Source organism: Ranitomeya imitator, chromosome 5, assembly GCF_032444005.1.
Source record: "Ranitomeya imitator isolate aRanImi1 chromosome 5, aRanImi1.pri, whole genome shotgun sequence".
NCBI lineage: Eukaryota > Metazoa > Chordata > Amphibia > Anura > Dendrobatidae > Ranitomeya > Ranitomeya imitator.
Genome location: NC_091286.1, coordinates 209,857,164 through 209,870,774, shown reverse-complemented (window position 1 = coordinate 209,870,774; position 13,611 = coordinate 209,857,164). Strand labels below are relative to the sequence as shown.

General features: G+C 44.3%; 1 protein-coding gene across 1 annotated transcript in view; it reads right to left on the bottom strand.

The window, feature by feature from the left end:
- The window catches only part of PACRG (parkin coregulated), an 809,417-nt gene that overhangs the window by 304,946 nt on the left and 490,860 nt on the right, over positions 1-13,611 (bottom strand). The window contains exon 4 of the mRNA XM_069769531.1: positions 1,252-1,401. Within this exon, the coding sequence (XP_069625632.1) occupies positions 1,252-1,401 (150 nt within the window). The remainder of the gene's footprint in view (positions 1-1,251; positions 1,402-13,611) is intronic.

Sequence of the window (13,611 nt, the reverse complement as noted above, 5' to 3'; positions counted from 1 at the left end):
AGTGGTAATTGATTCTATCAGACCTTGTGGAGAAGGAATCCATGGTGACTATGTGCTAAATAGAATGTGGAATACCAAGATGTTAATACAGTTAAAGTAGCAAGTTTTCTTTGTTAGAGAAATGAAGAAACTGCCATTATCACTTAAGTCTGGCTAGGAATCAAATGAACCAGTAACAATGGCTGTCAATTGGAATTTGGTTGTATCAAGAGCCCGTCCAAATTATAAGCTCGTGTTTATAGCACACAAACTGACAACAAATGCTCATCTCATCAAAAGCTACAGAACTTTAAAATGTAATTATTAGGAGATTATCCAATGGCTCCAGCGCTTCTGCACTCGGTTTAATAAGCTGTACGTAAGATGTGTCATAAATTAAAAAGTAATTTTATTACAACCCAGCACTGGGAAATGTGGTAGCTGATCTCCAAATGGATTTAGCTGTGAAAATATATTATCTAAGCATTGTTACCATACCCCATGATTCCTTTTACTTGGAAATAAATTGAATCAATTTACAAGATAATGTACAGTTACAGTTTCGAGAAACGAAAAAAAATCCTTGAAAGACATCCAATTAGTATTTTGACACTTTTCGAGACGAGGCTTAAAATGCACATATCACCAATCTGCAGATGTCTTGTTATTTCATAAAAGAGTGGGCAGCCCCTTATTGGTGATTTTCTAAATATTACCTGTTAACAAAAAGGGGAATTAGTAACCCTAATGCCCCCCGACTTTCTAGCAAAAGTATGTCTCTATCTTCCAGGTTGTGAGATGAAGGCATGCAGAGCAGGATCCCACAACCCTCCATGGTCCTTCTCGTAGCACAAAAGTTCTTGCTCCTTGCACCAACCAAGCATTGTTACATAATTTACTAAGCACTTACCGAAATATAACCGCCCTAATGATGTTACTGTCATAGCCTAAGATACTACACAACAGTTCTGGGTTAGTCTAAAGAATGAGATGTTGTGAGATTTTGCAATAACACTGTGAGAGGGACCACAGAGGGTTGTGGGATCTGTATCTACATGCTGGGATTCAACAACTTGTAAATTCGGGATGGACTTCTGCTGGAATGTCGTGCCCTTTGAGGGGTATTAGGGTTACTTCTGGCCATTTTTGTTAAGAGGTGATATTTAGAAAAATTACCAATCTGGGGCTGCCCACTGTTTTATTAAATAAAAAGGGCAGTCCCAGATTGGTGATGGGTACTGCATAAATATCAACGTAAAAATCCAGACTTACCGTTCATGTTCTTGAAGATGTTGAGAATTGGGAGAATCTGGCGGTAGTAAGGAACGAGAGCTTCTCCCACCATTTCAGCAGAAACTACCAGGTGCTGTAGTACTTTTAGGGTAGTGCATATTACTTGACGATTACGGATATTCAGAGCATCTAAAACAAGATTTTAAGGTTTAGATTGCAAAATATATATAAAATCAGCAACATGAGAGACTCTTAATTTAGCATAGGTCAAAATCAAAAGACATGTCCATACAGGCCACATTTTAAAAATATTTCTAAAATATCAATTATATAATACTTAGTATTAAATCAATGGATTTTATTGATAACCAGTGTGGTGTCATTGTCAATGAACTGTGTAATGAATTTATATTTCTTTTGTTCTTTTTCAACTCTACAAATCTCGGCACAAGCATCACTGGATAGTACTAAAGTGGCATGTAAAAGTTTGGGCACCCCTGGTGAAAATTACTGTTATTGTGAACAGTTAAGCAACTTGTAGATTAAATGATCTCTAAAAGGGTTACAGTTGAAGATGACACATTTACTTTGTATGTCAGGCAAAAAAAATTGTCATTTTTTATTTTTATTTTAAAAATTCCATTAAAGGAAAAAGGTAAAACCAACAAAAGAAATGCTGAACAAAGGGTCAATATATCAAGTATTTTAAAATATCAAAAGTCTTTATTATAGTCTACAAGCAGGTATGTGGTGCCTGATAATAGATAGGCACACAGTTAAAGGAAAGGAAATGTGTCATCTTTAACGTTAGTCCTTGTAGAGATCATTTCATCTTCAACTTGCTTAACTGTTCACGATAACAGTAATTTTGACCTGGGGTGCCCAAAACTTTTACATGCCACTGACTGCTACTCATACATGACTGATATTCAGTCAGCTATCTTCTACCATGTATCGATGTTTGATAATCTCTTACAACAGGTTGCCATTTGCTCTCTTAAAGCCGATCACTGAGCACCCACTTATGTCTCTCTAACAATCCAACAATCAATTATTGTGAACTAAGCAATTCATTTCCTATACATGTAGCCTAATGAAATGCAGTATGCTGTTGTTAGGGTGCAGTGGGTTCCCTTACCTACTGAACCACTGTAAAGCTTCACACTTTATACTTATGGTATATCTGCTGCTGATATTTAAAAAAAATGACGCTAATGATCAATACTTCTTCAACATAGTAATTTCAGAGTACTTATAGTGCAAATCCTTGCAAAATGTACAAATGATTATGAAGGGGTTGTCCAGGTCTAAACTGTTACGGATCTGCAACTCAGCACTAGGGTATAAGGGGGAAAAGCTGACCCTGTACTAAGACTAAGCTGAAACCCTACGATGGAGTGGGCGACCTATTCCTTGTGAATAGACCCACCGACGTTTCTTGGCTAAACTCAAACAAAGACCTACCGGTAGGAGGAAAGGGTATCCCTGAACGATCTAGGGACTGGGAACAAAAACAAGTAACCTCCTAGTAGGGAAATAGAGGAAGCTGCAGAAATGAATGGAAAAACAAAAACAAAACTGCACTATATAATACACAGAAAGCTAACAAGGCACCAAGCCAGAACACTAGCGGATTAACACTGTTGTCCAGCAAGGACTGGGAGGCAGGTGCTGGTTAATAAAAGGGTGATACAATCACCTGACCTAGGAGAAACCCAGCACCAGAGGAAAAAGACCATCAGCCTGAAAACCACAACAAGATGGCGGATGGTCAAAATGAAATAGATTCTAACATAAACAACTAATGACTTATCCATATGGCTTGTGCACACAACTTTAATTTTGGGCAAGACTGTTATCTGTTAACCTCTTCCCAGGTCAGTATGAATATGCAGATACCAAATATGTACTAAATCTTTTTTATTTACAATGGGGAAAGGAAAGTATTCAGACCCCTTTAAATGTTTCAATCTTTTTTCATTGCAGACATTTTGTAAATTCCAAAAAAAATTTTTTTTCTCATTTAATGTACACTCTGCACCCATCTTGACTTTACTAAAAAAGAAAATCTGAAATATCACATGGGCATAAGTATTCAGACCCATTGCTTGGTATTGAGTAGAAGCACCCTTTTGAGCTAGTACAGCCATGAGTCTTCTTGGGAATGGTGCAACAAGTTTTTCACACCTGGATTTGGGGATCCTCTGCCATTCTTCCTCGCAGATCCTCTCCAGTTCCATCAGGTTGGATGATGAACGTTGGTGGAAAGCCATTTTCAGGTCTTTCCAGAGATGCTTATTTGGGTTTAGGTTAGGGCTCTGACTGGGCCAGTCAAGAATGGTCACAGAGTTGTTCTGAAGCCACTCCTTTGTTATTTTAGCTGTGTGTTTAGGGTCATTGTCTTGTTGGAAGGTAGACCTTCAGCCAAGTCTGGAAGAGGTTTTCATCCAGGATATCGCTGTAGTTGGTCGCATTCATGTTTCCTTCAATGACAACCAGTCGTCGTGTCTCTGCAGCTGAAAAACACCCCCGTAGCATGATGCTGCCACCACCATGTTTCACTCTTGGGATTGTATTGGGCAGATGATGAGCAGTGTGTGGTTTTCTCCACACATTCTGCTTAGAATTATGACCAAAAAGGTCTATTTTCATCTCATCAGACCAGAGAATCTTATTTCTCATAGTCTGGGAGTCCTCCATGTGTTTTTTAGTAAACTCTATGCGGGTTTTCATATGTCTTGCACTGAGGAGAGGTTTCCATTGGGCCACTCTGCCATAATGGCCCGAATGGTGGAGGGCTGCAGTGATAGTTGACTTTGTGGAACTTTCTCCCATCTCCCTACTGCATTTCTGGAGCTCAGCCACAGTGATCTTGTGGTTTCTCTTTACCTCTCTCACCAAGGCTCTTCTCCCACAAATGCTCAGTTTGGCTGGATGGCCAGGTCTAGGAAGTCTTCTGGTGGTCCCAAACGTCTTCCATTTAAGGATTATGGAGGCCACTGTGTTATTAGGAACCTTGAGTACTGCATAAATTCTGTTGTAACCTTGGCCAGATCTGAGCCTTGCCACAATTCTGTCTCTGAGCTCCTTAGCCAGTTCCTTTGACCTCATGATTCTCATTTGGTCTGACATGCACTTTGAGCTGTGAGGTCTTAAATAGACAGGTGTGTGTAGGGCGTCAAGTTCCTGCCACTGCACAGGGGGAATCTCGAGCCATGTCCGCTGCAGTCTCCCATTCTTCTTCAGCCGCAGTGGAGCCTGCTCAGCAGAGACGTTGGTTACAGCGCTTGGCCAGAACAGATACTGCACATTTGGTTACTGCTGCCCTTCCAGGTTCAGCCATTATAACCAGTGCTGTTCGGTGGCGAGCAGGCGCTCCTGGGACTAAGTCCTGCTTTTCCCCTCCTGAGCATGCCCAATGCCCAGGGGAAGACCTCTCATTGGAGGTCGGGGGTCGCATGCTCAGGTCCTGTAGCAGCTCCTATTGGTCCACTAGGAAGGTCCTGAACTGATACAGCTAAAAAAGGTTTGCATGGCCGCATGGCCATGCGCTAGTATCATTTGTGTTTGGCAGTTGCCAGTGGATATTCTGCCACACTGTGTATAAGTGGTGTGAGTCTGTTTAGCTTTGGGCCTGTACACTCAGGCAGGCAGCTAGCATCAGTGGGGGCAATTAGCCTTGGCTTAGCATCTGGTTCCTTCATGTGTGCGGTTTGCACAGAAGAGTTCCAGAGCGAGCACAACTTTTAGTTAGGGTTTTAGTCCCTGTGTACAGCGCGACTCTGTGAGGCAACAGAGCTTACTTTCATTTCACATGGGGTGAAGTTTAACCCACGTGTGAGCTCAGTGTCCATCCACCATTACTTGCAGCAGGTATCTCTGCACGGTGCACCCCAGGCTGTGAGCGCACCTTGCATCTATCACCCTAGTGACTAGTAATGGTGGACGAACAGCAACTGCTGCAGTACATCCCGCAGCTGGAGGGCAGGTTGGCAGCTCTCAAGCGTACAACCTCAGCTGTGGATGTTTCCACCATAGCTGTTCAGGCTGCAAGCGTGGCTGCAGCAAGTTTGTCCACTGCCACCCCTGTTCCGACCTTGTCGCACCTCCCGCTGCCAGATAAATAATCTGGTGATAGTGCATCTTGTAGGGGTTTTGTGAGCCAATGCGCAATACACCTCGAGCTCCTGGCTGCACGTTTTCCCACAGAGTGGGCAAAGGTGGGATTTGTTATATCTCTTCTGGGCATTAGAGTGGGCTACGCTGCTGTGGGAGTGTGGTGATCATGTGGTGCAGAGTGCTCCGCTGTTCTTGAGCACTCTGAAACAGGTCTTTTTGGGACCTCGAGTCACCCATGATACAACACTCCAACTGTTGGCATTGACTCAGGGCTCATCCATGGTCAGCCATTTTGCTGTCCACTTCCGGACGTTAGCATCTGAGCTGGAGTGGTTGGATAAAGCCCTCATCCCTGTATTTTGGAGGGGGCTTACTGACCATGTGAAAGACGCTTTGGCCACGAGGGAGATTCCCGCCACACTGGAGGAAATAATAGCTGTATCGACTCGCATTGACCTCCGTTTTAACGAGCGGAGGTTAGAGCGAGCCCAGTGTAGGCAGAGGTTGCAGCTGGCTCCCACCTTCACCAAACATTTGGGTATCTTCGGTCCAGGCACCCGAGTCACATGAGGCCATGGAGGTGTCACGAGTGGGATCTAAGTCCTGGACTGCTTGTGTACTCAAGGTCTGTCATGTCTGCCAGCAGTCAGGACATCTTGCCACCAGATGTCCCCAGCGGTCGGGGGAAACTTCAGCGTCTAGTGGTAGTAGGTGGAGGTACACTAGACATGGCGACGTTTGCCTCCAAACTGTCTTTTAAGGGGACAATTACCATAGGCTCATCCACTCATTTGGTAGAGCTTTCCGTGGATTCCGGGGTGGAGGGCAACGTTATGTCATCTGCCTTCACCCAACGACAAGTAATACCCTTGGTGGTGCTCGCCAAACCAGTGACCGTACAAGTGGTGAATGGGTCGACTGTTGTGAATTCTGTGGCAGAGCTCCCTCCTGTGGTCATGGGTGGTACTTCGGCTGATTCTCTCTGTGAGCTTCCGTTGGTGGAGGAAAGTGGTACTGCGGCTTCTGAGTTTCCTTCCTCAGGTGATGTGGTGAAGTCGTTAGGTGCTGCTCTATTTAACTCCACCTAGTGCTTTGATCCTGGCCTCCAGTCAATGTTCTAGTGTTGGACCTGTTTCCTCCTGGATCGTTCCTGTGGCCTGCTGCTCTGCATAGCTAAGTTCCGCTTTGCTATTTTGTTTGCTGTTTTTTTCTGTCCAGCTTGTCTATTTGTTTTTTCCTGCTTGCTGGAAGCTCTGGGACGCAGAGGGTGTACCTCCGTGCCGTTAGTTCGGTACGGAGGGTCTTTTTGCCCCCTTTGCGTGGTTTTTGTAGGGTTTTGTGTTGACCGCAAAGTTACCTTTCCTATCCTCGCTCTGTTCAGAAAGTCGGGCCTCACTTTGCTAAATCTATTTCATCTCTACGTTTGTCTTTTCATCTTAACTCACAGTCATTATATGTGGGGGCTGCCTTTTCCTTTGGGGTATTTCTCTGAGGCAAGGTAGGCTTATTTTCTATCTTCAGGCTAGCTAGTTTCTCAGGCTGTGCCGAGTTGCATAGGGAGCGTTAGGCGCAATCCACGGCTGCCTCTAGTGTGGTTGGAGAGGATTAGGGATTGCGGTCAGCAGAGTTCCCACGTCTCAGAGCTCGTTCAATGTTTTTGGGTTATTGTCAGGTCACTGTATGTGCTCTGACCTCTATGTCCATTGTGGTACTGAATTACCTTATCATAACAGTACTGGAGGCCAAAAGTACTAATGATTCTCAATAGAGGGAAAAAAGAAGTTCTGAGACCATTTTTTTTTTACTCTGCACTGTGTTTTGCCTTTTTTTCCCCCTAGACATTTGGGTGGTTCAGGACACAGGTGTAGCGATGGACATTAAAGGTCTGTCTTCATGTGTGGATCAGCTCACAGCAAGAGTACAAAATATTCAAGACTTTGTGGTTCAGAATTCTATGTTAGAACCGAGAATTCCTATTCCTGATTTGTTTTTTGGAGATAGAACTAAATTTCTGAGTTTCAAAAATAATTGTAAACTATTTCTGGCTTTGAAACCTCGCTCCTCTGGTGACCCAGTTCAACAAGTTAGGATCATTATTTCTTTTTTACGTGGCGACCCTCAGGACTGGGCATTTTCTCTTGCGTCAGGAGATCCTGCATTAAGTAATATCGATGCGTTTTTCCTGGCTCTCGGATTGCTGTACGATGAACCTAATTCAGTGGATCAGGCAGAGAAAAATTTGCTGGCTCTGTGTCAGGGTCAGGATGAGATAGAGGTATATTGTCAGAAATTTAGAAAGTGGTCCGTACTCACTCAATGGAATGAAGGTGCGCTCGCAGCTATTTTCAGAAAGGGTCTCTCTGAAGCCCTTAAGGATGTCATGGTGGGATTTCCTATGCCTGCTGGTCTGAATGAGTCTATGTCTTTGGCCATTCAGATCGGTCGACGCTTGCGTGAGCGTAAATCTGTGCACCATTTGGCGGTATTACCTGAGCTTAAACCTGAGCCCATGCAGTGCGATAGGACTTTGACCAGAGTTGAACGGCAAGAACACAGATGTCTGAATGGGCTGTGTTTCTACTGTGGTGATTCCACTCATGCTATCTCTGATTGTCCTAAGCGCACTAAGCGGTTCGCTAGGTCTGCCACCATTGGTACGGTACAGTCAAAATTTCTTCTGTCCGTTACCTTGATCTGCTCTTTGTCATCGTATTCTGTCATGGCATTTGTGGATTCAGGCGCTGCCCTGAATTTGATGGACTTGGAGTATGCTAGGCGTTGTGGGTTTTTCTCGGAGCCCTTGCAGTGTTCTATTCCATTGAGAGGAATTGATGCTACGCCTTTGGCCAAGAATAAGCCTCAGTACTGGACCCAGCTGACCATGTGCATGGCTCCTGTACATCAGGAGGTTATTCGCTTTCTGGTGTTGCATAATCTGCATGATGTGGTCGTGTTGGGGTTGCCATGGCTACAAGTCCATAATCCAGTATTAGATTGGAAATCCATGTCTGTGTCCAGCTGGGGTTGTCAGGGGGTACATGGTGATGTCCCATTTCTGACTATTTCGTCATCCACCCCTTCTGAGGTTCCAGAGTTCTTGTCTGATTACCTGGATGTATTTGATGAGCCCAAGTCCGATACCCTACCTCCGCATAGGGATTGTGATTGTGCTATCGATTTGATTCCTGGTAGTAAATTCCCAAAAGGTCGACTGTTAAATTTATCTGTGCCTGAGCACGCCGCTATGCGGAGTTATGTGAAGGAGTCCTTGGAGAAGGGGCATATTCACCCGTCATCGTCGCCATTAGGAGCAGGGTTCTTTTTTGTAGCCAAGAAGGATGGTTCGCTGAGACCTTGTATAGATTACCGCCTTCTAAATAAGATCACGGTTAAATTTCAGTACCCCTTGCCGTTGTTATCTGATTTGTTTGTTCGGATTAAGGGGGCTAGTTGGTTCACCAAGATAGATCTTCGTGGTGCGTATAATCTTGTGCGTATTAAGCGAGGCGATGAATGGAAAACTGCATTTAATACGCCCAAGGGCCATTTTGAGTATCTAGTAATGCCATTCGGACTTGCCAATGCTCCATCAGTGTTTCAGTCCTTTATGCATGACATCTTCCGAGAGTACCTGGATAAATTCCTGATTGTGTACTTGGATGACATTTTGATCTTCTCGGATGATTGGGAGTCTCATGTGAAGCAGGTCAGAACGGTGTTTAAGGTCCTGCGTGCTAATTCTTTGTTTGTGAAGGGATCAAAGTGTCTCTTTGGTGTTCAGAAGGTTTCATTTTTGGGGGTCATCTTTTCCCCTTCTACTATCGAGATGGACCCTGTTAAGGTCCAAGCCATCCATGATTGGACTCAGCCGACATCTCTGAAAAGTCGGCAAAAGTTCCTGGGCTTTGCTAATTTTTATCGTCGCTTCATCTGCAATTTTTCTAGTATTGCTAAACCATTGACCGATTTGACCAAGAAGGGTGCTGATGTGGTCAATTGGTCTTCTGCTGCTGTGGAAGCTTTTCAAGAGTTGAAGCGTCGTTTTTCTTCTGCCCCTGTGTTGTGTCAACCTGATGTTTCGCTTCCATTCCAGGTCGAGGTTGATGCTTCTGAGATTGGAGCAGGGGCTGTTTTGTCGCAGAGAAGTTCTGATTGCTCGGTGATGAAACCATGCGCCTTCTTTTCCAGGAAGTTTTCGCCTGCTGAGCGAAATTATGATGTGGGCAATCGAGAGTTGCTGGCCATGAAGTGGGCAGTCAAGGAGTGGCGTCATTGGCTTGAAGGAGCTAAGCATCGCATGGTGGTCTTGACTGATCATAAGAACTTGACTTATCTCGAGTCTGCCAAGCGGTTGAATCCTAGACAGGCTCGTTGGTCGCTGTTTTTTGCCCGTTTTGACTTTGTGATTTCGTACCCTTGTCTAAATTGCCTTCCTCCTCTGATTTGGTGCCATTATTTTTCCAGCATGTGGTTCGTTTGCATGGCATTCCAGAGAACATCGTCTCGGACAGAGGTTCCCAGTTTGTTTCGAGGTTTTGGCGAGCCTTTTGTGGTAGGATGGGCATTGACTTGTCTTTTTCCTCGGCTTTCCATCCTCAGACTAATGGCCAGACCGAACGAACCAATCAGACCTTGGAAACATATCTGAGATGCTTTGTTTTTGCTGATCAGGATGACTGGGTGTCCTTTTTGCCTTTGGCTGAGTTCGCCCTTAATAATCGGGCCAGCTCGGCTACCTTGGTTTCACCGTTTTTCTGCAACTCTGGGTTCCATCCTCGTTTCTCTTCAGGACAGGTTGAGTCTTCGGACTGTCCTGGTGTGGATACTGTGGTGGACAGGTTGCAGCAGATTTGGACTCATGTAGTGGACAATTTGACCTTGTCCCAGGAGAAGGCTCAACGTTTCGCTAATCGCAGACGCTGTGTGGGTCCCCGACTTCGTGTTGGGGATTTGGTTTGGTTATCTTCTCGTCATATTCCTATGAAGGTTTCCTCTCCTAAGTTTAAACCTCGTTTCATTGGTCCGTATAGGATTTCTGAGGTTCTTAATCCTGTGTCTTTTCGTCTGACCCTTCCAGATTCTTTTTCCATACATAACGTATTCCATAGGTCATTGTTGCGGAGATACGTGGCACCTATGGTTCCATCTGTTGATCCTCCTGCCCCGGTTTTGGTGGAGGGGGAGTTGGAGTATATTGTGGAGAAGATTTTGGATTCTCGTGTTTCAAGACGGAAACTCCAGTATCTGGTTAAGTGGAAGGGTTATGCTCAGGAAGATAATTCCTGGGTCTTTGCCTCTGATGTCCATGCTCCCGATCTTGTTCGTGCCTTTCATATGGCTCATCCTGGTCATCCTGGGGGCTCTGGTGAGGGTTCAGTGACCCCTCCTCAAGGGGGGGTACTGTTGTGAATTCTGTGGCAGAGCTCCCTCCTGTGGTCACAAGTGGTACTTCGGCTGATTCTCTCTGTGAACTTCCGTTGGTGGAGGAAAGTGGTACTGCGGCTTCTGAGTTTCCTTCCTCAGGTGATGTGGTGAAGTCGTTAGGTGCTGCTCTATTTAACTCCACCTAGTGCTTTGATCCTGGCCTCCAGTCAATGTTCTAGTGTTGGACCTGTTTCCTCCTGGATCGTTCCTGTGGCCTGCTGCTCTGCATAGCTAAGTTCCGCTTTGCTATTTTGTTTGCTGTTTTTTTCTGTCCAGCTTGTCTATTTGTTTTTTCCTGCTTGCTGGAAGCTCTGGGACGCAGAGGGTGTACCTCCGTGCCGTTAGTTCGGTACGGAGGGTCTTTTTGCCCCCTTTGCGTGGTTTCTGTAGGGTTTTGTGTTGACCGCAAAGTTACCTTTCCTATCCTCGCTCTGTTCAGAAAGTCGGGCCTCACTTTGCTAAATCTATTTCATCTCTACGTTTGTCTTTTCATCTTAACTCACAGTCATTATATGTGGGGGCTGCCTTTTCCTTTGGGGTATTTCTCTGAGGCAAGGTAGGCTTATTTTCTATCTTCAGGCTAGCTAGTTTCTCAGGCTGTGCCGAGTTGCATAGGGAGCGTTAGGCGCAATCCACGGCTGCCTCTAGTGTGGTTGGAGAGGATTAGGGATTGCGGTCAGCAGAGTTCCCACGTCTCAGAGCTCGTTCAATGTTTTTGGGTTATTGTCAGGTCACTGTATGTGCTCTGACCTCTATGTCCATTGTGGTACTGAATTACCTTATCATAACAGTCGACACTGCCCTCACAGATAACACACCAGACCATCCCATTGACTCTATCTATGTCGCCATCTCATCAGGAGATTATATCTCTGTTCCTCATTTCTGAGGGAATTGTTGAGGTCCTGTTAGGGATACCTTGGCTACGGTACCACTCCCTTCATATTGAGTGGTCCACAGGCAGAATTTTGGGATGGAGTGAATCTTGTGGGGGTAGATGTCAGAGGGAATGCGTTCAGGTTGCTACTACTTAGGTATCCTCAGATCTTTCCTCTCTCCCCAAACAATATTGGCCCTATGCGGACGTGTTCTCCAAAAGGGCTGCGGAGACCCTTCCGCCTCAACGGTCCTATTGACCTCTTCCATGGTGCTGAGCCTCCCCGGGGTGGAGTCTGCCCGTTGTCTCTCCCGGAGATGGAGGCAATGTCTCAGTACATCCAGGAGAATCTGGCAAGAGGATTCATTAGGAAGTCAGTGTCACCTGCAGGGGCTGGGTTCCTCTTCATGCAGAAGAAGAATGGAGAATTACGTCCATGCATAGATTACAGGGGTCTTAACACCATCACTGTTAAGAACAAGTACCCATTGCCCCTGATATCTGAGCTTTTTGATAGGCTTCGGGGAGAAGGGGTGTTTACTAAACTAGATCTGCGGGGTGCTTACAACCTGATTTGCATCCATGAGAGGGACGAATGGAAGATGGCTTTTAACACTAGGGATGGGCACTATGAATACCTGGTGATGCCCTTCAGGCTCTGTAATGCCTCTGTGAGGCAACAGAGCTCGCTTTCATTTCACACATGAAAGTTTAACCCACGTGTAAGCTCACCATTACTTGCAGCAGGTATCTCTGCACGGTGGACCCTGGGCTGCGAATGCACCTCGTATCTACCACCATATTACTTGGTGCGTTCCGCTAGCCCTAACAGTGTGTGTCTTTCCATATCATAAATGTAGAAACGGAAGCAGCATCCATTCCAGGTGAAGGATATATCAAAAGAAGTCTTTATTCTGCCATAACATCATACAAAGGCCATGTTTGGCTGAAACGTTGTATGATGTGATGGCAGAATAAAGACTTCTTTTGATATATCCTTCACCTGGAATAGATGCTGCTTCCCTTTCTACATTTGTGAGTATTGGTCCAGTTGGATCCATGGACTTTGGAGCATGCATCCTGGTCATCTGAGTGCTGTCGGTTGTTGCTTTCTTTCCATAGCATGTCCTATCAGTTTAATTAAGCATAGCTGGACTTCAGTGAAGGAGTAGAACCATCTCAAGGAGGATCACAAGGAAATGGACAGCATCTGACTTAAATATGAGTGACTGAGCAAAGGGTCTGAATACTTATGACCATGTGATATTTCAATTTTTCTTTTTTATTTGATTTTCAAAAATATCTACATTTCTGTTTTTTTTCAGTCAAGATGGGGTGCAGAGTGTACATTAATGTGAAAAAAAAAATACTTTTTTGAATTTACCAAATGGCTGCAATGAAATAAAGAGTGAAAAATGTAAAGGGGTCTGAATACTGTCCATACCCACTGTAAGTGGTGAAAAAAAATCTGAAATTTGTATAAAAAAAGATTTTTGCGTTTGACTCCATTTTCCGAGACTTGCAGCATTTTCATTTTCCAAGATCTGGGACTGTGTAAAGGCTTATTTTTTGTGCCCTGTTTTTATTGATACCATTTTGGAGCAGATGCGATATTTTTAAAGAATCTTATTGCATTTTATTGCAGTGTTGCGGAAAACAAAAAACTTTTATTTTTTTTACTGATTGTATTAATTTATATGTTTTATTGTTTGTTATTGTTGTTGTTATTTATATTTGTTATTTGCCATTTATACGGTAATTGCTATTTTATTATAAATATACACATTTTGGTATCGCTGTGTGACGAATCTCCCGATCTATCAACATAAAAAATAATTAACCTGATCGCTAAACGGCGTTATGAGAAAAAAAATTAAAAACGCTAGAATTACACTTTTTTGGTCGACTCTACATTGCAATAAAATGCAATAATGGGTGATCAAAAGATCATATCTGCACCAAAACTGTATCAATAAAAA